The sequence below is a fragment of the Watersipora subatra genome, chromosome 4 (assembly GCF_963576615.1).
Source record: "Watersipora subatra chromosome 4, tzWatSuba1.1, whole genome shotgun sequence".
In the NCBI taxonomy this organism is placed as follows: Eukaryota; Metazoa; Bryozoa; class Gymnolaemata; order Cheilostomatida; family Watersiporidae; genus Watersipora; species Watersipora subatra.
In genome coordinates, this window is record NC_088711.1 from 29,689,560 (window position 1) to 29,717,416 (window position 27,857).

The following is a 27,857-nucleotide window of genomic DNA, read 5'->3' on the forward strand; positions in this document are numbered from 1 at the left end:
CTATTTCAAATACAGGCGTGTACGTAAGGAGTTGTCTAACCACTTACATTAGCTCTGGCTTAGCGAAGATGTGGTCGTGTAAAATACATGTACATAGGTATATATTATCATGGCGTTTAGAATAAAACCCTTGACATATATAGTAACCTAAGCTATTAACTTGTGTAATCCGAAAGGAAAATACGTCAAGCGCGGGCACTTGCCTATCGTTCTTTGTTTGCGAAAGTACAAAATGCGACTGGAATGAGCGTTGCAAGAGTTAAAGAATGATGGATGTCATCGCCTAGATCTATTAATCGTTTCAAGTTACTTACTAGTAAATGATTTCGTGTTTGAGTATTATTTGTCTAGCAGTAATATTTGTGTTTTAAAAATAGATTAGATATTTGGCATTCAAAATACTGCCTGCAAATTCGGATTCTAGTATAAAGCCTCATTCAGACGTTTGTATTCTAAGACAGACTTATTTTATGTATAAGTGCATCAAAGATTAAAAATACGAACTACAATACGTGCACACATTTGCAAGTGAACATTCATAAATTATTTAACGTAAGTACAACCAACGACTGCTCATGTCTTCTCTAAAATCTACGACAACAGCTTCTGTCCAAAATCCATAAATCCTTGAGCGTTAGTGCACACAACTTCACAGCAGTAAAAATTTAGTTACACACTAATACATAATTTCTGATATCATACAAACCATTAAATAAAGTGAGTCTCGCTCATATGTATCTTCGGAGCATGTCATTACTCTGCGAGTGTTCCATTGTTTTTTTTAGGGAAAAATGGGGCTTGCATTACGTTTGCTACTTACTAGCCTGCCACCACCAGTAATGTTCGTTGTTTGTTAGCGTAGGTTAGTCGTCATGCAGAGTGACCAAGAGAGTTGTGAACAAGTTGCTTCAGAACTTCAAAAGATATTGACCAAGTTTGAATCCGTTAATAATCATACCCAGGAGTCATTGAAGGATGCAATACACAGTTTGGAAAATATTCAACAGGAAATACAGCAAAAAGCTTCACAAGTGTTTGGTATATTTTAGCAAATTACATTCAAGACTTGGTAGCTGATCAGAAAGCGGTGTTATAATATTGCATACTGTTATAATATTTATTTGCAAAAGTATCAGACATTTTTTGTAAGGATGCTTTTGTTAACTGCATAGGAGATGATAGGCTAACAGATGTTCAGAAAAGTATAGTGCGCGACTGTATGAAGAAGGTTCAGGAAACATCAAAATCTGTGTCAAGTCAACATAAAGACTTGCATGGGTCAGTTTCTAAGATAGGAAAGGCTATTGATAAGGTTAGTACCTCAAGAAATTGAGACGGGTATTTTTTGCCACATTTCAAGGTAGTCTCCTAACTTGATGCTGTTTAATCTGGATAAATATTTCAGTAAAAATGTGCTACTACTGCTACAGTTGTAAAATTTGACATTTTATGTCTCTCAAGTATATCCGCTGAAGTCAACAAGTGTAGTTAATCATATATACATTAGATGATTTAATTTCCATTTAGCGTTTCATGCCTCTAAATGTGTGCATGTGTGAATTGTCTAGTGAAATGTGTAGAAATGGTTATGACTAATTTTCGGTTGTCTCTGAGTATCGGTACTGGGAACATGGTGAAACTTGTAGTAAACACAGCTATGACATGAACACACAGGTATATAATCTATATATATATATATATATATATGAATCTCAGTGTCTGTGATTCGGTCTGTACGGTGTGTCCAGCTATAGCTGTTAAAATATTGAAATGAACAGCTTGCATCGTGCTCGAATTGAACTCACGAAGATTGCAACCACATGTTTGTAAACCAATCAACTAACCACAAGCCTATGAAGGTTCTTTCAATTCAATCACTCTTACAATATACTGTATACGCTTTCCCGATTTCACATGCTAAATGAGGTATTAATTGACGCATTGTGCCTACGGGTTACGATGCCTCTGTTATAAAATATTTATTGTCCAACTCTATAAAACAATGCTTGTTTGTACTGGCCGTACTAGGGTGAATTTGTTTTCCTGTCATACGATATCAACAGAAGTTTTTCTCGAAATTAAAATTTGGCGATTTGTGTATCGATTATATACGTTATTAAAGGATATACCTTGCTCGCCATGGGGAGTTCAGTATTATTCATTATGGTAAAAGCGGATTTGCAAACAGATGAGTGATAAAATTTTAGTTTGAAGTTTACTAAAATACATACTAAAACTTCTTTTAAGTATGCGTTTAGTAAGCTAAATTTATTTAAATTAGATTCAGCGTTTATGTTACACGTCTGTCTCGAAGGTGAAAACTTTCCACGGTATGTTCTGCATGTAGTACATTGTAATTTTACATTTTCTTGCAGATCATAACCACCGAAGTTATTGTAGGTAACTAGAATTACTAAGGTTAACATAGTGATGATTTTACTAGGTGTTTGCATTAGATAATTGCTATGGGTTTCTATACCACTCTATACGATATTTTCGCCTTATGATGCCAACACTAAAATGGACTAAAATCATATAATTGTATACCAAATAATTTTTCATTATAATCATAGCAAATCTGACTATACAGTCATACTTCAACTTACGAGCTTAATGCGTTCCGAGACTGAGCTCGTATGTCAATTTACTCGCATGTTGGTGCAATTTATTTATATATAGAACAATTAAATATATATTGATTGGTTTCCATACTCTAAAAAAAGCAAATAAAACACTCAAAACAAGATATTGTAACAGAAAGAACATGTTGGTTATTGTCCTTACGTACTACATGCTTTCAAAAAGCAACAAATAAAAAATAACGCAAGGAAATGTGATTAATTAAAATGTAAAATTAAATACATACAATAGCAGTTAACACTCGCATTTGCCAGGGAGGGAGATATAAGTTATCCTTCGTTACAACAGTTGACTTTGATAAATTTGGATTTTATCAAAGTGTTAAAAGACAAACTTAGAAGCAAACCTAAAACCAAACTTTCATTTTCAACTAAACGTAATTAAAATTTGTTCGGCGTTCATAGTTTGAAGTTTCTCGCTGGTTAGCGAGAAAGTTTTCCTTTTTTTTCGCTTTCACGACTAGCCGGCCGTTTTAAGATAAACCTATCTAAGGACGTTTGCCTTTGTCGCCCTTGCAACATGTTGCGATTAGGACGAACACAGGTGTCGTCACAAATGGTTAATGCATGACCACTAGCCAACTTGTCCGAATGTTTATTAAACAGTTTGGATAGATAGCGCCGGCCTTTTCACATAGCATCATTTCAGTTACGCTGTCACCGGCCAATTGTTTGTCCAATGCCATCAGCAGTCGTGAAGATCGCTGCGCCGTTTAGAAACTATGTTTAGTTCTTTTGCGAACTAAATGCCCTGAATATAATCCTTTTGTTTGATAATTATGAATGTATTTCTGTCATATTGCCGAGCTAGCTCAATCACGCATACACATTTCGCATATTTTTTAATAATTTTCCGTTTAATATCAATTGTTATCATTTGCTTAGTCTTTGCATTATCTTTCATTTTACTGACAAACTTTTGGTCTACGCACAGTACGTTTAATTCACATAATTCTGCAGTGGAAATCGCGCACAAAAACACGGTACAAAAGTATAACCTGAGCAGTTGGAAAATACAGAGTGATTCTGTTCTCATAAAACACTTCCGGCATACTTGGCAACTGACTCAAGTGCTCGTATCTCAAACATGGCTCGTATGTTAGTGCTAAAACTTGCTTGAAAGCTGGCTCGTATCTCAAGTTTCTCGTAAGTTGGAGCACTCGTAAGTTGAAGTATTACTGTACTTAGCCATTACTTGCTAATGATTTCACGTATACATTTAAACACCTTTACGGTTCTATTTTTCTCTTAATTTATTTCACCAAAACACATCTTTCATTATATAAAATTTAAAAGTTACAATTTTTTGAAAAAGTTTGAAAATTTTTACAATCGTTTTATTTTTTCTTTTAATTCATTTGAATCGCACAAAAAACACTTTTCTCATGATATGAAGTTTAAAAGTTAGAATGGTAAATGGGGTATATGTTAAATAAAAATAAATTTTCTGTCCAAAGACCTTTTTATTACCTGGAAAATTTCGGGCATTCAGCCAGTATAATGCTAAATGATTGTACAACGTGAAATATAAGCGATAATAAATTAATATGCAAGTATAAGTTGTACATACTCAGAAAATAGTGGACTATAACAAGTTATGTGAAATACAAACAATAGCACAACTTCATACATAAAAAAGATGATGGCTCTTTAACATGGGAGATGTTAGCCGGTAGTCAGGTAAGGAACAAGGTAGATGTTTAACCTGGACTGTAAGCGTCTTTTTAATTTAGATTTTCTGTGTTAAAAAAAAAGTTGTAAATTGCGTTGGTGTAGGAACTTATAAAGTTCATAGGTCACAGTTCATAGGTCACCAGTATTCTAGGTTCAACCTTATCTTTAATTTTGTCCGTAATTTCGTGCATTGATGAACAACTGAAGATACATGATTTTCACTCGTACTATTCTAAATTTATGTTGGGCCATCTATAATTGCTACTTTTTAGTTCAGCGTTACTTTGAATCACATTGAAATTTGTGAACTTTTGGGGTTGCTAGTTTCCTGGCAACTGGAGAACTGTTTAATAACTCCTTGAAACTTTGCACTGTCTGATGTGATCAACTTCCATTCTATTGCCTTCTTTGACAAATCTAGTTGTTAATTAATTTTTGTTTTAGTTAAACTCTATTAAGCAAATATTTTAGCACATTGCCATAAATCTATTAAAATATTTTCATTTAAGCAATCTATAAGTTGATGTTAAATTGAAAATTTGATCAAAAAGTACAGCTTAACTACTATGTTGCTGATGAGGTTAAACATTACATCATGTGTTGACAGTGAGCTTTTGATTCAGAATGCGTATACTATACTGTAACCAATAGTGGACACCTTTAAAGATAAACCTCTTTAAAGGTGTTTGAGCAATCTGGTCCAAAAATGGAAAGGCGCTTCTCTAGTCTGGTTGTAGTGTGGAGATGTCTTTCCACGGTCCATGATAAATCTCATACTACATTCTTGTTGTTCTGTAGAATTTTGTATCCGACTTCTCCCCCGTTCCCAAGTGCCTCGGAGAAGACAAGATAAGCTTGCTTAATGAAGTTATCTGTGAGCATTTTTTGAGACAAGGAAGGCTGAACATAGCCGAGGCTCTCATCGAGGTTAGAAATCAAGGCTATTATACTAAACATTTTGTCTTATTTAATATTTGACTGCGCTCTCATTGCGGTTAGGATTCAGGGCCATTTAGTGCAGCCAGTCTTTCCTGGCTTACTAAGTATTTGAATGTGCTTTTGACTAGCCCCGTTTGTGTCATTATATTGGTACGATTGTCCAGTTGTAAAGAACTATTCACAGTGCCCTTTACTAAAATAGACACGCGCTCAAGTAATCTCAAGGTCGAAGTATTATACAGTTGAGCTCATAGCAGTTCAGTTTGGGCAATGTTATGTTCGGTATTTATACCCAAATATGTGACTATCTGATAATGCGCAGACAAGGGTCATATTCTTGTCTTATTATTGAAGATTTAACAACTGCAACACGATCATTTTTATCATTTTCATGAGAGTTCTCTATTTTGTGTTAGATAACTCATTATTGTAGGCAAATTATCAATAAATAACTGTATTTTTCTTCCTTAAAGGTTGACTTGCAACAAAATTCACATTACAGTTATTTGGTATCAAAAGATTAACCATGTCTTACTCTGTTGTGTTGTAGGTGCAAAATGTGTGGAAAAATGATTACAAACTCTTAAAAGCTAAAAAACGAACAGTTAATCGCAGCCATCACGAGACCGCCGTAGATTGGAATCAGTTTATTTCTCTGACGTAGTCAATCCATTTGGTTATTGTTTTGACACATGATGTTCTCATGTGAATTGAAAGACCAATAAAAGGCTCAACATAAAACTTCTTGTAGCACTAGTTTATGACAAAAACTTCAGGTTTTACCGAAGACTAACAAATATAGATGCTCGCTACTTTACAGTTTTGTTTCAGCTTGATCTAATCGTCTAGTCGTAATCTGATCATGTGACCCATACTTCCTGTCAAACAGCGCGAATAATTTCTGCAGCATTTTTCTACTATCATAGGTGACCAACAGACTCTTCATGTTTATTAGAGGATGATATGCACTTCTTCGAGCTAAGGTTAAAAAATTAAATGAATTTTTACGGTAGATTTTGAGATATCAGTGCTCAAAATGACAGCATTACAATGATAATGAAATAGACGCGTAAGAATAATAGACATGGTTTTATTGAATGCGGGAAGTATATTTGTGAAAATATTTCGATAAATGAGGTTGCATGAAGTGTAAACAGAAGCCATTCCGTTCAATTACTGTCCCATTTGAGTCGTTTTGGAAAGATATTCTAATCTATGGCAGTTTCGTGATGGCGGCGATTAACTGTTCGTTTTTGAGCTTTTAAGAGCTTGTCATCACATTTCCACATATTTTGCACCTACAACACAACAGAGACATTGTAATGGGATTTTTGTTGCAAGTCAACCTTTAACACATTTTTGTCAGGAGTCAAAACTTGAGCTTACGGAGAAGGCAAAACTTCCTTTTTTGGAGATGCACGAAATTGTGGAAGGATTAAAAGCTCAAAATCTAGTTCCAGCTTTAACGTAAGTACCTCTTCCTCCTTCCTCTTCCCTACTTGCGTTTCACAAAGCGAACTCTTTCTTTCAATTAGTTCTGCTTTGTTGTCATACCGTTTTCCTTCAGCTTTTGCATTTTTTCTATGCTTCAATATAATTTTCATGGTATTTCGTATTTGCATATACTTCCCTGAGCAAGCAAAACGCCCTATCTTGATTGTTGTAAATTATTCAATACAATTGGTTAAGCCTTTTAGTTAAGCCCGGCCATAGTATTGGCAGTATTTCAATTATTTTTTCAGATTTATTATGGTTGGATACCCAAAAATCTTTAGCAGAAAATTCTTTTGTGAAAATTTACAATCAAAAGAGTTATTTCATTTAGGGCGTTCTGATTGCCCAAATTGACACTTTACTATGCTGGTACTAGGCAATCAAAATGCCTTATCACACAGATAGGGGGTTTTGATTGCTTAATTGGAATGGTTTCTCATTGTTAGTTTGCCACAAGGCAATTTGCTATGACTGAATTATTAAACGAATACAAGTTGCAATTCTGATTATTAATGCAGTCAGCAAAAGGATTAAAGGTTGCAATTCTTATTACTAATCCAGTCAACACAAGGATTAAAGGTTGCAATTCTTATTACTAATCCAGTCAACACAAGGATTAAAGGTTGCAATTCTTATTACTAATCCAGTCAACACAAGGATTAAAGCCGTTTAATAACCATCCTTCAGTTCAAAAATTAAGAGATCATAAAAGATCTAAGTATTTTAAACTCTGGTATACCTTTTTTGAATCGCTTAGCCCTTCTGGGACCTAAAAACATGGAAAAATAACTTATAGTTGGCTGACATATCTTTAAGGCTTCATGAAACTTAGCTGTTTGGGATTGTATCGCAGATTTTCACAGTTAAGTAGATTATCTTGGATCAGCATTATATTCCCACGACCACACGAGCGGAGCGGAAGTGTGGGAGTTTTTATGATAAATGCATGTGCACACAACTTACGAAAATTATTCATCAACAATGAGACGAACCCTCTTCAAGAAATTTCATCAACAAATTTAAGCATCGGAATGTAAAGTCGTTAAAGTATAATAACGATACAAAACACATTTAAACCTATTTAAATATGTTACCAAGTCTTTGTAAACCTTCGATAATATCTTAAAACTTGCCCATCTGATCGGATTATACACAAATAGACAGATTAATTTGAACGAAAATTGCCACAAAAAGCTTGAAAAGCTCGGTTTAATAAAAGTTAAGACCGAAAATTGAAACGCCAATAAAGCCGTGTGACAGATAGTAGAACTATTTAGCAGTGCGCATTTCACGAGAAAACTGTGCTCATTTCATCAGTCTATGGCATTTTTTTACTTGTAATCGAATTTATTCGAAGGTTTCTGTAATAAACGTAGACTGTTTGAGGCGTAGACCGATTTACAGGTACGAAATTGTGGTACACAGTTTATCAGCCTGTGTTTTTTGTCCAATCACCGAAGGTTTCATTACTTGAAACGTTAGCCGAAATTCTTTACAACTTATGTACAAGCTAGGGCCAAACTACAACGCCCCTTCATGACGAGAACGTTTTTTTTGCTACAGTTTTATACGCGTGAATGCTCCTACTCGCTTTCTGTTAAAGATCGCTTATCAAAACCATTCTACATTCAACGCAACCAACTTTCAAACTGTGTCTAATACACAGTAGCTTGCCATTTTACTTCCAATTTTGCATTTCAGAGTTATAATAAACATATTTCTTTATTGTTGTTGAATTACATACATTACAGTAAATTAGGCCTACTGTAACAGCTTTATAACACTTTTATAACAGCTTTTATTTTGCTGCAGTTTGCAGAAATCTTCCAGACGCGTGAACACTCATAGGTTTTCTATTATTGCTGTATTACTATATTAACAATATTGGTTATTTTAATAATATCAGTGCATTTTACTTATAATATTGGCCAACATTGCATTTGTCCTATTGCAAGGGAGAGATATAAACGTGTAATATTTTCCTTTCATTGTTGTTGTTTGTCATGACCAAACCCTTTTTAAATAAATTTTCTAAAAACCTATATAAATACCACAACTTCTCGATATTGCTACCTATGACGTTTTGAAATGTAAACAAAATTGTGTATTGGTTTTCTATTATTACTGTATTAATAAAATTGATTATTCTAAGAATATCAGTGCATTTTACTTCTAATATTGGCCAATATTGCATTTCTCCTATTGCAGGGGGAAAATATAAACATCTTTTCCATTCATTATTGCTGTTTGTTGTATATAATAACACCCACACCCAGTACATTACAGCTACCATTGCAGTTATCCTATTGCACTGCAGAGCCATTTGACTGCTAATATTGCATTTCTCAATCATCAGTACCCTTTCTTTTTTGCCAATATCTCTGGCCATCTCTTTGGTCGTGGGCTGTATGACAGTGGAATTTCTAGTCTAAATAATTCATAAAATTATAATGAGCTCAGGAGTTCAGACAGGTGGTCACCGGATGTAGCCTGGCTTAAAGGTTTACTTGCAACAAAATTCACATTACAGCTATTTGGTGTCAAAAGATTCACCATGTCTTACTCTGCTGTGTTGTAGGTGCAAAATATGTACAAATGTGATTACAAGCGAACAATTTCTACAGCATTTTTCGACCATCACGTGTGACCAACAGGCTCGTCATGTTTATCAAAGGATGATATGCATTCCTTCGAGCTAAGATTGAAAAATTTAATGAATTTTTACAATAGGTTTTGAGATATCAATGTTCAAACTGACAGCATTAGAATGATAATGAAATATATGCGTAAAGACAATAGACATGGTTTTATTGAATGCATGAAGTACATTTGTGAAAATATTCTGACGAATGAGGTTGCATGAAAGTGTAAACAGAAGCCATCTTGTTCAACCACGTCCCAATTGAGCTGTTTTGGAAATGAATTCCAATTCATTTTCATTCACGGGATTTTCGCGATGGTTGCGATTGACTATTCGTTTTTTAGCTTTAAAGAGCTTGTAATCTCATTTCCACATATTTTGCACCAGCAACACAGCGGAGTAAAGCATGATGAATCTTTTGATACCAAATAACTGTAATGTGAATTTTGTTTCTAGTCAACCTTTAAGCATTTCAAATGATAAAGTGAAATGGTTTTTGTCAGGTAATTTTTATCTTACAATCAAGATGAAGCAGTATAATAAATATATATGATAAAGAAGATAGCAATAGGATTGAGGACTTAGAAGTGCACTAGTTTGTAAAAGCTGCCTTAGAAACAACAAAATATATCTGCTTCATTTTTGCTTCCCATTGTTTATATACTATGTGATTACATAATGCTGCTCATGATGTTCAACTTTGTGTAATTGGGGTCATGTTCTCAGAAACCGTGGGTGTGTGAGATTTGGAGTTATCTACAATAGCAGAAGGAGAAAATTCTCAGTTATTTTGCAATAAAAATTTTGATTCTAGCTTAATTACAGCAGATTTTATGGTCAATAAACTGAATGCACGCTCACCATTAGTGCGAAAACATAGTTCTGAGAAAACTGGTGTTAAATTTTGAGAAATGAAAACCAATGCACAATTTTGTTTACATTTCAAAACGTAATAGCAACCAATATCAAAAAGTTATGATATTTATCTAGATTTCTGTATTTACATACCAAAAATTATGCTGAATTTACAAATCTAAACAGGTTTTAGCTGGCTGTCATAGAAATAGCTGTATGTTTATCAGAAAATGTATTACTTATTCTTAGTTTTGCAGATATTAAAAATGGCTTGGCAGTATCGCGATTTTGGACACAGCCGTAGTGTCACCAACATAACCTTTGAAAAAATATTAACAGTAACATATTGCACACCATCGGACACTCCGAATTTATAATATTTCTGATCTTATTATACTCTGATCGTATAATATAATGTTATTGAATAATTATTCTTATATTTAAATCTTATAATAATCTTATAAGAGTCTTTAGGAAAATATCCTCGTCATTCCCTTTACTTTCACTGCTTTTGGCATCAGTAGGAATACTAAAGTACTCATTAAAAGTCTCCAAAATGTCCAGAGTTGTCTTTAAAATTGGCAAAAAAGAATCAATTACTTTTGTCTGACGCCATTTGTAAGTACTTCCTGTCTAGCATAGCAACGGTTTTAAGGAGGTTTTTTCGAGGGTTAGAGACGTCTATTGGCTAAACTGACTTTAGACTAAGAAAGATCACTCTTTGATTGGTCTGGATGCAGGTGTTGCAAAAATCGTTACCAATATTATAAATTCAGTTAGTGCAGCTTCAAAGTCGGATAACTCAACTCCGTGATTTGCGACATTACCATGGTTCCTGAGATTGCGACCCATATGTTAAGGCCAATCAAAACGCCCTATCTGCAGATACGGGGTTTTGATTGCCACTCTACCTGTAGTAAAAGTGGATAGCGCGTTTTGCACATAGTGAAATGCGCTATTTCTGGTGGTGTCAGAAGTATGAAATTTTGGGACATGTTAGATCTCAACCTAACTTACATATAAACACAAAAAAAGTGAATTTTGAAAAAATTGTCAGATAAGGGCGTTTTGCTTGCTCAGGGCAGTATAATATGTCATAATTCAATATTTATGTAATCTATATATATACATGTGTTTCTCAAAGTATGTCTTGTGTCTTCTGTCTGCATTCAGGCTATAGCTATTTTTAGAATAGCTGTAGCTGGATAACAATGCAGACGCATGTCATGGCTTACTGTCATGGCTTACCGTCATTAGCCTAGCGTACTGGAATTTTCATAGATATATATACCTATTCATAGGCATTCATAGGCATAGATTCATAGGCATTCATAGGCATAGATTCATAGGTATATATATCTATGGGAATTTTCCATTGGCAATAGTGCCAGGCCACTTGGCAGTGGCCTACTTGCTGGAGAGTTGCCTGCCAGCAAGTGGTAGGCGAATCTGATCACTTCTCATGGTTTATAAGCTGATTTTTAATACCTGGGCAACGCCTGAGGGCACAGCTAGTGTGGATATATTTTGAAGGCTCGAGTATCACAATGTATTTACATTTCATAATCTATATATATTTTTGATGGTTTCATTGCTCTTAACTATAAACTTACATACTATAGTAAAAGCTGGCATAGTGAGTGTCAATCATAGAGTTATCTTCCCCTTAGAGTTATAGAGTGATAACAGTGCCTTCAACAACACGAGCGTTTCTGGTGCCAACAAGGAGTGTCAATGCTGTTGTTGGTGTGTCTAGCTTTGTATTAGACTATACAGTAGTTTTTGCTGCCAAATGAACATGTTGTTTCTAAGGTTATCTAAGAACAGCTTGCTATGAGCACACAGATAGTAAGAGCCTCTTGAATACTCATCTGCGCATACTGAATGTCAGAGAGAAACAAACATCACTATATCTATTTTTCACACAGCATTCTCTAGTCTTCTGTTCTGTCTTGGGTCTGCTCCATTCCTGCATCTTAGGATTGTCTTCACACATGTCATTGTGCCAGGCCATCATAAAACTCTGAACTGTTGTTTGTTAATGCAAGTGTGTTTAGTAGTAATATAAAATTTGATGCTAGTTTACCAACAAGTTTCTGCCTATAACATGCCAAGGTTGTCTTACCAAACTTACCGTAGCAAACTGTATTTGAGCGAGACCTCTATTCAAACGCCACCTCTAATAGAACATCACTAAGGGAAGTGTTAAAAACTGCACTGCCATAATACTCAAATTGAGATTTTTCGGTAAATTATATTCAGCTTTTATCTAAGTATTGCCCATTTTGTTTTTTCGGAAGTATAAAAATTCGTTTGATTAGTTTATTGTGCAGACATTTGTCAAAATCATCATAATAATATTTAGAACAATACTAATATTTGTAATTCTCAATATTGTATAACCTTTTTAGGCAGGGTATATAAACTACATGTAGGTATGAAGTTGCTGTCCTAGGATAAGCAGTGATGTTGTCTCTAGTATTAAAGATGTGATTGTGTCAAAAAGTCGATCAAAAGAAAGTAAGACCAATAAAAGGCTAAACATCAGCTAAAATTTGATGCCATTTTTGTCGTTGTAGACTAACCCTGTTCAGAGATATATGCGTTTGAATGAGGTCATCTTTTAAAAAGCTCAGATTCGCAGGTGCTTTATTCGTGATGTGTATAGTGTTACATGTGAAAAGAGCCCATGGGCGATAAATATGATCTATAATATTATTATATAATATTATACTATCTCTTCTTTAGCCAATCATCAGCACGAAATTTTTATATCTAAGGTCATGGTAAATGTTATCGCTCGTAAAACGGCGGCATCTGTGATCTTGAAGATTCTCATCATTAGGGATTTTACTCAATTACTATCGCGCATCGACATCGGCATTTACTGAATTAATTGACATCGTTAATTTACTGAATTACTGCATCGACACATTTTATTGACGAAAAACAGAATTGTAACAATGCTTCCAGTTCTTGCAAAGGTGACTCAAGAGTTTTCTGAGCATCAGGTGGTTAAAGTGTGGAACAGACAGCTTATGGTTAGAGCTGACAGGCATCAGCAGCGTCATGCTGCAGAGGAAGATAGGAGAATGGAGGTAAATTTATCTTCAACTTTAAGTCTCCTATATATATACTGTTGTTTACATTCAGATTATATGTCCCTGTTTGAGACTATAATGTAATTTCTTGTGCACGCGTACATGAGATGGATGCACAGTGAGTTCTTGTTACAAAATAAACGATGTTGATTGTTAAATTAACGGCTTCTTAATTAATCGATAGCATCTAGTAATATAATGGCTTAGATTGATGAAGAAGTGCTAAATATACTAACGGTAATAATTTTAGTACTCTTGAATGCATTTACTAATCCCACGACCAAACGAGCGGAGCGAAGTTTAAGAATTTTTATGATAAATGCATGTGCACACAACTTACAAAAATTATTCATCAACAATGAGACGAACCCTTGTTTTGAAATCTCATCAACAAATTTAACCATCGTTTTGTAGAGTCGTTAAAGTATAATAAGGATACAAAACACATTTAAGCCTATTTAAATATGTTATCAAGTCTTTGTAAACCGTCGGCATTATCTTAAAACTTACCCATCTGATCGGATTATACACAAATAGACAGATTGATTTGGACGAAAATCACAACAAAACGCTTGAAAAGCTTGGCTAAATAAAAGTTAAGACCGGCCTACGATACGCCAATAAAGCCGTGCGACTGATAGTAGAACTATTTAGCAGTGCGCATTTTACGAGAAAACCGTGCTCATTTCACCAGTCTATGGCATTGTTTACTTGTAATCGAATTTATTCGAAGGTTTCTGCAATAAACGTAGACCGTTTGAGGCGTAGACCGAATTACAGGTACGAAATTGTGGTACACAGTTTATCAGCCTGTTTTTTTGTCCAATCACCGAAGGTTTCATTATTTAAAACGTTAGCCGAAATTCTTTACAACTTATGTACAAGCTAGGGCCGAACTACAATCCCCCTTTATGACGAGAACATTTTTTTATTTTGCTCCAGTTTGCAGAAAACTTCCAGAAGCGTGAACGCTCATACTTGCTTTCTGTTAAAGATCGCTATCAAAACCATTCTACATTCAACGCAGCCAACTTTCAAACTGTGTATAGTACACAGTAGCTTGCCATTTTACTTCTAATATTGTATTTCAGAGTTATAATAAACATATTTCCTTATTGTTGTTGAATTACATACATTGCAGTAGATTAGGCCTACAGCTTTATAACACTTTTATAACAGCTTTTATTTTGCTGCAGTTTGCAGAAATCTTCCAGCCGCGTGAACCCTCATTCTTGCTTTCTGTTAAAAATCGCTATCAATACCATTCTACATTCAACACAACCAACTTTTAAACTGTGTATAGTACACATTAGCTTGCCATTTTACATCTACTTTTGCATTTCAGAGTTATAATAAACATATTTCCTTATTGTTGTTGTTAAAATACATACATTACAGTAGGTTAGGCCTACAGCTTAAATTAATTTTTTTTATCGTTGTAAAACAGTTTGGAGATAGTAGTAGATTAGGTGTGATTTTTTGTGTGATTAGGTGTGATTTATTATTGTATTAAACCAAGCTTTTCAAGCTATTTCTAGAACATCAATATTTCTATTTCAAACAAGTCTCATTTACACTATACTCTGTCAATTCCTGCTGAGAACTACTTTTTCAACCATCAACAGCACCCTTTCTTTTTTCCATTATCACTTTGGTCGTGGGATGTATGACAATGGAATTTCTAGTTAATAAAATTATAACATTTTGTTATCACCAATCATGGTTTCATAACCTTTTATCGTTTCACCTAGCTATAATATATGCTTCAAATTTTCTTTGGCAGTTTTAGCTAGTAAATTAAATTTATGAGTATAATTTGTGTTCACTTTTCTCTTGTAGAAAGTGAGGAAAATCGATTGATCAATGTTCATCTTTAACTCCCAGAAACAATGCTTCGAATTGTTGGTTTGGCGTACTTATGCTTTTGTTAAACATTAATTTGTTTTTAAAATTACATTTGCAATCTATCTAATTCCCCAATTAAGAGCGTTTAGATATGCGTTAGAAAGACATATCTATAAATGACATATATTTATGACATTTGTTTTATCGCTTACAGGATGATTACAGGAGCAATTGCGTCAATCTACAAACTGCGATAAATGGGAAAGAGAGACACGAATGTGTGCTGCACAAACCATGATATGTTTTGTTTGAGTTTGCTGCAGTAGATTAATTTGTCCTATTATATAATCTGAAACTATGTGAGTGGCTATGACCTGAATGGATGTTTTTAATAAAAACTTTATGCCGAGATGAACATTTTTTGGCTTGTAAAAATTATATAATAAAATGATATTGTAGAAGATAATGCAAAAAATAATTTGCGGAGCGCATTGAATACATTATAGCCTCGTTGCCACCTGTGCTGAAGTCTTGTCTGATAGATGGATTTATGAAGTGTAATCAGAGCTGTATTGACAGGTATTTTTGCATAGCTCGACTCAATTCTAATGGATCAAATAATAAGAGCTCCAAAATTTTTATGCTCCACGCTACTAAGTGAAAACAGGTGAGTCCATAAACCGCCAACCAGGTGCAAGAATGGCTTTATTAACCCTTTGTCAGAATCGAACATTGACAGAAATTGACATTTTGCGTTCACTATATTGGTCAACTCAGAAAACTATTCGTTTTGTACTTGAATCAAATGTGACCAGTAAATATTTTCCCACAAATTGATACTAATAATGACTAGATAACATTGACTATACGTGATTTTTTTCAGGGATGCAGTTGGTTTCGCCATATATTCGAACGTATTATTTTCAAAGACGCGACTCGCTTATTTTATTTAGTAATTAGTTTCCGGTGTGGGTAGCAACTGAGAACTTCGCTGATACAAAGGCTGTAATGAAATGAGTTAACTCGACGACCTGATTACCGTAGGCTGGCAGAATCGTAGTCGGTACTCCGATGTTTACAAAGCATGTAGAGGAAACTAATATGATGAATTTTTAATATCCTTTGTTTGAGGCATTTATAATAATGTATCCGTAGCTAGGTTTAAAATTTTATTCTAGCAATCATGAGCAAATACAAAATAAAATATAGGCCAATAGAGCCGACTAGACTTTTATCGCACTAGCCGATGTGAATACGAGAGATAGAGACGGACTGTTTCACTATATGCATTATTTTGGGCAAGTCTGTGCACATTTTTTTCTGAGCGTTTTTACCGCGCTTGACTTTTGTCGATTTTAATTTTCAAATATCTTGACAATGAGATCGCCTAAACAACAAATCAACTGATAGAAAAAATCAATACTTTCTGTTAAAATCAACTAAAATTTGATGCAATCACATCTGTAAACATAATAACACCGACATGAAAAGTCATTCATATTTACATACAGACAGGTTTGCTCACCATGCGATCATATCGTATATCATACCATATCATATATTATGTCGTATATCATATCATGTATCATATCATATATCATATCATGTATTATATCATATATCATATCATGTATGCTGTTAGCAGGTTAGTTCTTATTGTAGTAACAGAGGTGCGAGTGCTGAAGTGAATCTGAACCAGCAATGATTGTTGCTATGATTTTAGGTGGGCCGAGAGAAACCATGAAATCTTGTCAAAGCAAAACAGTTCTATAGAGTTCAACTTACACAGAATGAATTTCCTAATGCTGTTAAATTCAAAGTCAGAACACAGTCGATGGGATGCCGTGCAATATGCCAAAATATTCCAAATCTTCTCTCCAAGACATGCGAAAGGTTAGTGGGACGCACTAAACAAATTCTATTATTAGATTATTGATTATTATTAAAGCTTACGTAGACCTGGCATTATGTTCAGATTAGCAGATTATCATATATGCTGTGGATTATTTCCTCCGGCTTTTGTATAGCTTCTAGTTTTTACACTAGCTTTCTTCATAACGCTATTAATAATTATTAATAATTGAAAATTTTTTGATGCGTATTATAAGAAGCTCATAATAAAGTATTTCAGTAACCTTATTCAATCCTACTAAATATAATCAGTAGAAATTAATTTGAAAGGACTTTAGTATCGCTTCTGACCATCCATTGAGCCACAGTTAATGATGTATAACGCACTCCTGTATATGCTCAAATAAATTAGTCATATGCTATCTATCTTTCTGCAGTCCTGTTTTTTTTCAATTCATGTTTACTATTGAGTTGAAAATAATAGCTCGCAACTTAGAGTTTAAGGTTAGCAACTTAGAGACAGCAGTTGCATCTTACAGTTTTGTTAAGCTGTTAAAGGTTGACTTGCAACAAAATTCACATTACAGTTATTTGGTATCAAAAGATTCACCATGTCTTACTCTGTTGTGTTGTAGGTGCGAAATATGTGGAAATGTGATTACAAGCTCTTAAAAGCTAAAAAACGAAAAGCAGGCGTAGATTGGAATCAGTTTATTTCTCTGACGTAGTCATCACATTTGGTTATTGTTTTGTCGCGTGATGTTCTCACGTGAATTGAAAGGCCAATAAAAGGCTCAATATAAAACTTCTCGTAGCACTAGTTTATGACAAACACTTCGGGTTTTACCAAAGACCCCGTATCAAATATAGATACTCGCTACTTTACAGTTTTGTTTCGGCTTGGTCTAATCGTAATCTGTTCATGTGAACCATACTTCGTGATTAATTTTTGCAGCATTTTTCGATTATCACAGGTGACCAACAGGCTTGTCATGTTTATCAGACAATGATATGTACTCCTTCAAGCTAAGGTTAAAAAATTAAATGAGTTTTTACGGTAGGTTATAGGATATCAGTGCTCAAAGTGACAGCATTACAATGACGATGGAATAGACGCGTAAGAACTATAGACATGGTTTTATTGAATGCGTGAAGTATATTCGTGAAAATATTTCGACGAATGGGGTTGCTTGAAAGTGTAAATAGAAGCCATCTCGTACAACTACGTCCCATTTGAGTCGTTTTGGAAAGAGAATCCAAACTACGGCGGTCTCGTGTGGATGCGATTAACTGTTTGTTTTTTAGCTTTTAAATGCTTGTAATCGCATTACCACATATTTTGCACCTACAACACAGCGGAGTAAGACATGGTGAATCTTTTGGTTTCAAATAACTGTAATGTGAATTTTGGTGCAAGTCAACCTTTAAACTTGAATAACTATTAACAGGAGACTGTACAACCCTTCCTATAATGAAGTGGTTATACAGTCTCCTGATGAGGATATCAATGTTAGGCCTTTTGCTTAATCTTCATCATAGATTCCCTTTACTAATGGGTACTATCCCACAACTAATGTATCTGGCTTATTTAAAGGTTAACTGACAGTGCAAAATATTATTGCAAATAATAGTCTCTTTCTCTTGCAGTCAGTCGAGGCGACTAAGATCGTCTATGGTTGTGGCTCACGTATAATAGCAGATCTTCAATCAGCTCGATTACAAGCAGTCATCTGCCATTAGTTTGTATCGATACAAACTAATGGTAGATTCCATTGTAAATTTCTCTTAGCTACCTCTTTATAGTAGAATCTAAGCATTCATTGATTTCACTTACCATCACATAGTTGCGGGTATAATAGTTGATGTGAGTCTTATTCCATTTTTTGTACATGGTCCAACCATCTCTGACTTTTTTCAATAAGGATGCCAGCCATCGATGATAGACTTGCCCGTTTTATGATTTCTACATTTGTGATCTTGACCTGCCACTTGATGTTTATGAAGTTCCACCTGGTGCCTCATCATCAAAGCATTTACTTTCTTTACATGAACTTGATAAATTGTCCAGGTCTCTGTACCATATAAGAGACTTAACAGAACCCTTGCTCGCTACACTTCACACGTCACCCTGACTGAGACCTGCTTGTTCTTCCAAAGTCTCTGCTGAAGCTTACCAAAGGCAGCACTGTCTATACCAAACCTTGCTTGGAGCTCTTAATCAATTGCAGAAGTGTTAGATACAGTGCTACCGAGGTAGGTCAAGTGTGGCTTTAATCAGTGGTTCTTGGTTGATGAAGATATGATGTCTTTGGCTTTAGGAAGGCGAAGGTGTTTGATTGGTTGGTAGATACACTCTGTCTTTTCGATAATAATCTTCAAGCTAAACAGAGATGCAGCCCTGGCGAAGTTGTCCAAGGGCAACTGCATGTCAGCGGCAGAATGAGCAACCAATGCGCTGTCATCAGCAAATAGTGTCTCTCAAATCAGGTGTTCGTTGTTACGGGATCTGGCTTTGAAATGGGAGGCGTTTTTAGATTTGCTCTGTCCTGGCTGAATGTACATCCCCGGTTGTACATCCTTGAAGGCTACATGAAACATAGCAGCCTGGTAGATGGAAAAAAATGTGGAAGCTAGGACACAGACCTGCTTGACTCCATTTGCTACCGCAAACTTATTTGCTGCCACTAACTCATTTAACGCGTATGTATCCCATAATTTAGTGCTCTGATCAGATTGGTTACTTTTACTATGCATCCTGATTTTCGCAGCACCCTACAGAGCCTATGCCGTGAAGCAGTATCAAAAGCTTTGGTAAATTATACGAATGCTGTGTAGAGATCCAAGTTTTGTTCAGTACATTTTTCGTGGATTTGATGAAGATTGAAGACCATGTCTATGATGCTTTGGTTTCTTCGGAATCCACTCTGAGTCTCTGGTTGGACATGATGGCATATCTTATTTAATAGGTTGAGAATAATACGGGTCAAGATATTCCCTGCAAAGGACAGAAGGGAGATCCCTCTATAATTGCTACATTCCTTCCTGCTGCCCTTTTTGAATATGGGGGCAATGTTTGCCCATTTCCTGTTCTTGAGTATTAGCTTAGGTTTCTAGATGTGTACAATCGTATAATGCAGATTTTCTTGCAGTCGTATTCCGCCATGTTTTCAAACTTCTACAGGAATGCCACAGTTACCAGTTGCTTTGACTTTTGTTGACTGCATTGTCATTTTGGAGTTCTTTTAAACTTGTCATTGATAGTAGCAGGTTGTATTACAGGTTGCGGTTTGAATAACAGACAGAAAGAATCGCAATATTTGCGACATATTGACTGGAAACGTTGTGGCATTATATAATTATTTTAAAATCAATCTATTTTTGAACTATTTTATCTAAAGTTGCCTTATTCATAACAACAGAGCTTGCTTTAAGAGATTTAAACATGGGACATTCAAGAATAGCCAAGTTTAATGGACAATTTTTAAAACTTTTAATATGAGTAAAGGAAAATTTTCTTGCTAGAGCACTCCACAAGATGGTACTCACAAGCCAATTGATGTAATTCTATATCCTCCATTTCGAAATTAATGTGAGACGTATAAATATGACAGAAGTTTGTGATAAGTATTTGTGGAATCTTCTTCAACCTTGTGCTATAATTATCTACCATGTCGGGTAAAAATAATGATGAAACATGGCGAAGAGATACCTGAAAAAATCTATAGAAAAGCACAAGTTGATTTATCTCGCGTTCACACATTGGCTAATCGCCAGCATTGACATATATTATACATCTGTGTTGCCAACAAAATGATTGCCTTAGGTCACTATGTTTACATGATACGCATGATGCGCAAATTTGAGCCAATCCGCAAGTTAACCGCACCATGAAAAATGGAAACAGCATAAATCCGCCAACCAAGCAAGTTTTGCGATTTGCAAATCTTTATCGAATTCATCATGCTTGCGAATGATGGAAACGGCACTTGCGAACGATGCACATTAAAATATCGCTGGCTATTCCTTCATAAACATTTTTATGCTTCAGTCGTTTTTATTCCGATTTGACAAATGATTGCTGCTAAGCTTAGCCTGACAAGCCTGCATAGATATTTATAAAGTAATTAATTTGGTTTAATATGACCTATGGGGTCAAGCGCTGGCGTTAAATGTGCAGCATCGTGCAGGTGTTCATTAAAACACTGGATTGCAAAGTAACTCAACTTGCACACAGCCCCAAATGCGTATCATGTGAGTCATGGAAACATAGTGTGTCACAGCTTGGGACTTGTACCACAAGTGTGTTTGTCTACAAGACTGGCTTTTGTTCTTCTAACGTCAAAATCATTGCTGAAAAACGAGATATCATTTTTATATTGCTATAAATAAATGTGATTTTAAAACACTATCAGTCAACTTTTAAAAATACTTCAGTTTAGAAATATGGTTGAATTTTGAAATTCTTTATACAAAAGTCATGCCCGCTCAATATCCTGCCTATAAGGAACTCACCTTAGTTGGGTTTGGTGGTTTATCATCAGCTAGTTTTGGTGGTTTACCATCAGCTGGTTGTTACAGCGTCATGTTCGGCGGTTGCTTCTCGTTTCGTCTGGCCTTGACCTTCGGCTGTAGCCTCGATATATATATATCTATATATAGCCTCACAACATCCCGTCCTTATTCTTGAGATATGCCATTTAGATAATTTGTAGTGTGATTATGGTTATGTTGAATAGTCTTTATGTAGGTCAAATAAAAATTCCAAGCGACTGTGCCATGCTGCTGACTGGTTGCTTTCTAGCTCTACTCGTAGTCCTTCAGTCAGGCTGGTCTTCTGGAGACTTGTCCTGCTCGTGTCCTGGTTTTCTCTAGAACTGTTTGCTGTGGATTGGGCCGACTAGTCTCTCTCTCACGTCTCTAGGATCATTGACTATGGTCTCAGGTGTTGATATCCCTTCTCTTATCATCCTTCTATTCCTTCTTAACACTGAGTCGCCATCATTCACAAAGTCGATCTGTCTGAGAGCGGCTCGAGGACAGCCACAGCCTTCCACTTCTCAGCTTCGTCATTCACAGTTTCTAACATCACTGGCTGTCTCTGTCTCAACTCAGGCAATCTCTTAGCTGTTTTGTCATACTGCTGCTGCATCCGTTACTGCCTCGCTTCCCTCTGCTCCTTAAGCTTCGCCAAGTCTACTGCCTTTGGTTGCAGATGGTCACTAGTCAACGGCATCATATTCTCAAGAAGAATAGCCAGAGGCTATTCTTCTTGAGAATAGTCTCTGGCTCGGGCTGTCACAATCTCTATTCGGAGTAGCATGCCACCCCACCAGTGCCTTCATTGGGTCATCAGCTGTCTTGAAGATCTTCTTGCCGATTTTAACAGCTGACTCAGCTTTCCCATTGCTCCTTGAAAGGTATGAGGGTGTTGTGACTGCTCAAATCGCCATTCCAGTGCAAACTTTCTGAACTCCGATGTAATGTATTGGGTCCATTGTCACTCATAACCACCACTGGCCTCCCATGCTGTGCAAAAATTCTCCTACACGCTTGTATCACTGACTCTGCAGTCTGGTGTTCTAACTTTTGTACCTCTATGTAATCTGTTGTATAATTTACAACTACTACATAGTGACGTCCTTTTAAGTAGAACAGGTCTGTTCCTACTTTGTAGAACGGCTCAGACGAGAAATGATGTACCTGTAGTGGCTTCTTTTGGTTGACTGGCCTCACTTAAAGGCACTCAATGTCCTGAGCTATACCTGGCCAATGTACTATATCTCTAGCTCTCCTTAGCATTGTCTCAGCACCTTGGTGCGCTTCATGAAGTTCTTCACAGAATTCCCTGATCATGCTTTTAGGTATAACCAATCGCATTCCTTTGCAAATTAGTTCATTCCTGCAGGCTAATTCTTCTCTGAATGTTCAGTAGTCTTTCAAGTCTGGGTGGCAATCTTTGTGCTGCTTAGGCCACCCTTCGGCTATGGTTTTTGCTAATAGTTTAGCTGTGTCGTCAGCTTGGTTGTGTTTTGCCAGGCTAGCTAATCTTTGGATTCTCATGTTGACATACAATGTTGGATCAGCCTCATCAATCTCACTGTAAAACATATCCACTTTAGTTCGCTGGTCATCAGATTCTTAATTACTTTCTATTGCTGCCCTGGAAAGTGTATCTGCTATTTCTTGGTCTTTGCCTGGCTTATATTGAAGGTCAAAACCATATTTCTGTAGTGTTAACAACATCTTCTGCAAACGTATGAGTGATTTGTCCATCTCTTTCTTAAATATAACCTGTAGTGGTTGATGGTCGGACAAGATGGTGATGTCTTTCTTTCCATAGATATATTGATCGAATTTGGAGCAAGCAATGAGTACAGACAGGCACTCAAGCTCCATAGAGTGGTACCTTGTCTCAGCATCAGTCAATGTTCTTGATGCAAAGCTCACTGGTTTTCCATCCTGTAACAACACTGCTCCCAGTCCGCTGTAGCTGGCATCACACTCTATGGTCACTGGCTTTGTTACATCAAAATAGTGCAGCTCTACATCCCTATTTATCAGTTTCTATATCCGATCTATAGCTTCTTTTATCTTCATGTCAACGCTATACTCCACCTCTTCATTCAATAGCTCTCTGAAAGGCTCTGCTTTGTGTGATAGATTGGGGATAAACTTGGCCGTGTAGTTTACTGTCCTTAAAAACCTCTTCATTTCACCTTTGTCTTTTGGGTATGGTATCTCATTAATACTCTTAACTTTGTCAGGATCTGGTCGTACTCCTTCCGTGGTCAGCAGATGTTCCATATATTTGACCTGCCTTATGTGAAGTTTCATTTTATTTTTGTTCAGTTTAACACCATTGTCTTCTACTCTATCTAACAGCTTGATTAGCTTGCCATCATGGTTCAATCTAGCCTCTTCCTCAGTATCTATAACCCCATAAAGCAGTGTATCATCCGCTATTACTTCTGTACCTTCTAGTCCATCAAGTATCTGGTGTAATCTCCTTTGATACTCCTCAGGACTTGAACTTAGCCTAAAAAGCAGTCTGTTCCAGCAAAACCTCCTTAATGGGGTCCAGAAGGTTGTTAGTCGCTTGCTTTTCTCAGATAACTTTTTAGTAAAAAACCATCCTTAGCAACCAATAACGAGTAACACTTGGCCTTGGTAAGCTTGGGTAGAACATCTTCAATAGTTGGGATAGGGTAATGGTTTCTTATGATGGCTCTGTTCAGGTCCTTAGGGTTTATACATGGTCGTGTTTGTCCATTTGGCTTTCTGAAGGCTACCAATGAAGATATCCAGGCTATGGGCTCATCCACTAGCGAAATTATCCCATGCTTCTCTAGGTTCTGCAGTTTGACGATTATGTCATCTTTTAATGCTACAGGTATTCTTCTTGGTGTGTGCTGTACTGGTGCCACTTATGGATCCACCTTAATATCATATTCTCCTGGCATAGTTCCTAGTCCTCTGAAGATTTCTGGGTATTCTCTCTATGATCTCCCTAGTCATTGTTTTTTCAGTCATTACATTCACCTGCTCAGATATCTGTAGTAGCTTGAGATCTAGACATGTATCTATGCCTATCAACGGCTTCTGATGTATTGCCATTTTCATCACTTCAAAGGGTAATGGGTTCTCAAACTCATCGAACTTCATGTATGTCATTCCTTGTGACTTCATCTTAGTGTCGTCATAAGTTACAAAGTGTAGGTCACTGTGTTTCATCATTGGTCTACACCACTTTATATAATCTTGCTTGCACAATGTTTCTTGAAGCTGCTGTATCCAGCTGGCATGTTATTCTGGTTTTGTCTCTTGTCAGATCTACCAGCAACTTCTTTCTAACTCTGTTGACTTTGACTGGTTCACTCATAATCATCGCATAGTCCTCATCGGTATCTCGTACCAATTTAACCTTGTTTTCTCTCGTCGTCCTTGGCTAAACATACCATGGCAAAATGATTTTTTTCTGGAACTTGAGGCATGTCTTTCCATATGCTGGGCAATTGTTTGGTCCTTTTGGATGTTCTCTTCCACAGAATCTGCACTTACTGCTGTTACACAGGTTGGCTTGATTTCTTGTTGGTTTGTTTTCTTTCGTACGTTGCCACTCGGTTCACTTTCTCTCCATTCTTCTTCTTGCCTATCTCATGCATGTGTTCTCTTGAGGACTCACACTCCCTAGTTCTCTTCTAGTAATGTGTCTCTAATGTCACAGTGCCTTCACATGCTTTCACTAACAGCTTATCTCGTAATGCTCTCTTATACACTCCCTCAACAAAAGCATGGCATGTCAAGTCGTTTGTCAGCTCCCCAAATTCGCATAATCGTGCCTGGGTTCTCAGTCTAGTCTCAAACTGATCGATCTTCAATCCATCCTGCTTCATGTTCAGCAGTTATGTCTAGATATGGACTTCTCATTCCTAGGTTTGCAAAATTCATCAAATTTCTTGATCACCTCATCGTACTGTTAGCTGATCTCAGTCGGGTCAAACCGGAAGTTTTCATATATGTCGTTGCCCCGTGGGCCTATCACTCTTAGCAGTATAGCAGTCTCGACTTTGGCGTCTACTTCATGTTTTTGAGCCGCCACTAAAAACTGCTGAAACTGTCTCTTGAATGTCTTCCAGGACTCAGCTAAATTCCCATCATCCTAAAGTGCTTCAGGCACCAGAAAGCTCTCTATATTATATCTGCAATGTCCAATATGTAGGGTCGTCGTCTCCTGTCTGATACCATATAAGAAACTCATCTTAGTTAGGTTTGGTGGTTTATCATCAGCTGTTTGTTACAGCATCATGTTCGGCGGTTGCTCCTCGTGTCGTCTGGCCTTGATCTTCAGGTGTAGCCTCGATATATATATAGCCTCACAACACTGCCTTTGCGTCCGCTTTTCGGCAAGATCGCTTCTTGGCGGCTGACACCTCTGATCTGCAGTAAAAAGGCAGACAATTATATGATGCATCTAGTTTGATGTAGTTGATATCTTGCAGATATTCAGCAGTTAATGGGCTGCTTCCTTTTTCAAGATCGAGGTATTGAACATTCTCCCTATGCACACTTGCTCTCTCTCACAGCCTGGCAGGAGCTGGAGGAACAGTTTGCAAAGGTAGGCTTATTAAAGGCCTAGTCTTTAGTAATAGGGTCATATATTGTGCACTCTACACAAACTATCTCATAGCTAGTATAACCAGAGGTAGTCAGCATTCCTTGAGAAAATAAGTTTTATTATTTTGCCATCTCATCAGATTGAAATTGTCTACAATATGAAACCTGCCAATATGATGCTGGATGGACCTGCCTGACTCACTGAGACCTTGTCACAGTTAGATGTAGGAAATAGTAACTAGTGGACTGATGGACACACACATACGACTGTTACAGATTTATTAAATAAACGGGTATTGCTAGCTGTCCAAACTGAACAGTGTCATTTTGAGCTATAGATTGCAATAGCGCACTAATTGATGGAATGAAGGTTGTTGGGTAGTGTCCAAATTTTAGTAGCAACCATACAGGTCTTTCATATTGTGCCATCTAGGATGCATGTATGTTACTGGGACACGCTATGGAGAGCCCATTAATGATTGCAATTAACGCTGGAACAAAGACTCTGGGACCACTGATGCACATAACTAATGTCATGCTACAGAAACAGCTTCCCCCTGAATGGGGGCCTAAGGCTGAGTTGCCAGTGAGTGGCTATACTTTATAATTCTAGTATTGTCACTGTACATTCGAAAAATGGAACATCGAATCTGTGATAAGGTTTTCTTTTGTTGCACAGCAGGGGTTATTGGTATGGTTGATGTTAGAATGTTACATTTTTTTCTCAGAATATACCACTGTTATTGCTGTATCACTTGCAAATTTACTCCAATGCAGTAAAAATGTTGCGCATAGGAATCTAGAAACTTCAATGCCTCTTATTCAAGAGAGTCCTAAAATGTGTTATAGGAAGTATAAGCATTTAAGCAAGGCTTTAGTTTAGTGTTACATTACTACAAAGTTGCAGTGGTAATTGTACTATTGCAGGTCAGTGTAGATCTTGGTCAGGACTCTCTCTTTCACTCAGTTTTTGCCTGCCCTATACTTCGACAGCACGTGGCTGAAAGCAACCCTCCCATGAAGCTAACCTGTGGGCATGTTGTATCCAAAGATGCCCTTAATCAACTTTTTAATGGACAAAAGTAAGATTCTGACACAATGTTCTCACTTTCATGACTGTTTAGTCAACGTGAATACATTATTGGAGCAACTCCAGTGTTGTGGGATTGTTAAATATTTGTACAATTGGTTAAACAGCAGATTATCGGTGCTGTATAATGAACTTTATTATGTTATACATTAACAATAATTGACATATGACAAAAAATGATCAATTGAAACACATACGTAGCCACCTTTTATTACTGTTTTAGAGTGAAGTGCCCATACTGCCCAGCAGAACAAAATATAACAAATGCTCTAAGACTTCATGTCTGACAGAAAAGATGGTCGTAGCATACATACACTCAGCTGATGCGGTATATCTAGCAGCTGAAATGAGGCCTTGTTCCTATAGTCATCGATCGGCGTTGTTGTTCGGCTTGGTTTTGATCTCATTTTATCATTTGATCGCTTTTTCACATTTTACAGTAAGTTGGCTTTATAAATAACAGTAACTCCAACCTCAGCTGTTGGGTAAAACCATTATTGTAATTATAATTGATTGATTTTAGTACCTCATTAACAAATATAACTATTTATACGATGCAATGTATCATCCATTATTGGAAGTTCGCTTTACAGAACATTAAATTCTTTCAGTCA

The 27,857-nt window shown here is 36.3% G+C and overlaps 1 protein-coding gene across 5 annotated transcripts; it reads left to right on the top strand.

Annotated features, from left to right (window-relative positions):
• The first annotated feature begins 208 nt into the window (after positions 1 to 208).
• LOC137392886 (E3 ubiquitin-protein ligase RMND5A-like) lies at positions 209 to 27,857 on the top strand. Of its 5 annotated transcripts, none has more exons than XM_068079237.1 (10): positions 209 to 316; positions 863 to 1,038; positions 1,173 to 1,312; positions 5,112 to 5,240; positions 6,619 to 6,719; positions 16,912 to 17,081; positions 26,039 to 26,154; positions 26,587 to 26,739; positions 27,081 to 27,235; positions 27,467 to 27,857. In XM_068079237.1, the coding sequence occupies exons 2-10, from the start codon at positions 873 to 875 to the stop codon at positions 27,528 to 27,530; spliced, it is 1,194 nt and encodes a 397-aa protein (XP_067935338.1). In that variant the 5' UTR covers positions 209 to 316; positions 863 to 872; the 3' UTR covers positions 27,531 to 27,857. The 5 variants fall into 5 exon arrangements, with proteins under 5 accessions (XP_067935338.1, XP_067935337.1, XP_067935336.1 ...); XM_068079236.1 differs by having other exon boundaries at positions 215 to 552; positions 858 to 1,038; XM_068079235.1 differs by having other exon boundaries at positions 215 to 552.

What these genes read in the sequence shown, in the direction of transcription:
- LOC137392886 (XM_068079237.1), top strand. Translation starts at nt 873, where the DNA reads ATGCAGAGTGACCAAGAGAGTTGTGAACAAGTTGCTTCAGAACTTCAA. An exon ending in TAGGAAAGGCTATTGATAAG is followed by an intron (nt 1,313 to 5,111) that starts GTTAGTACCTCA and finishes GTTGTTCTGTAG; the next exon opens with AATTTTGTATCCGACTTCTC. An exon ending in TGGAGGAACAGTTTGCAAAG is followed by an intron (nt 26,155 to 26,586) that starts GTAGGCTTATTA and finishes TGTGCCATCTAG; the next exon opens with GATGCATGTATGTTACTGGG.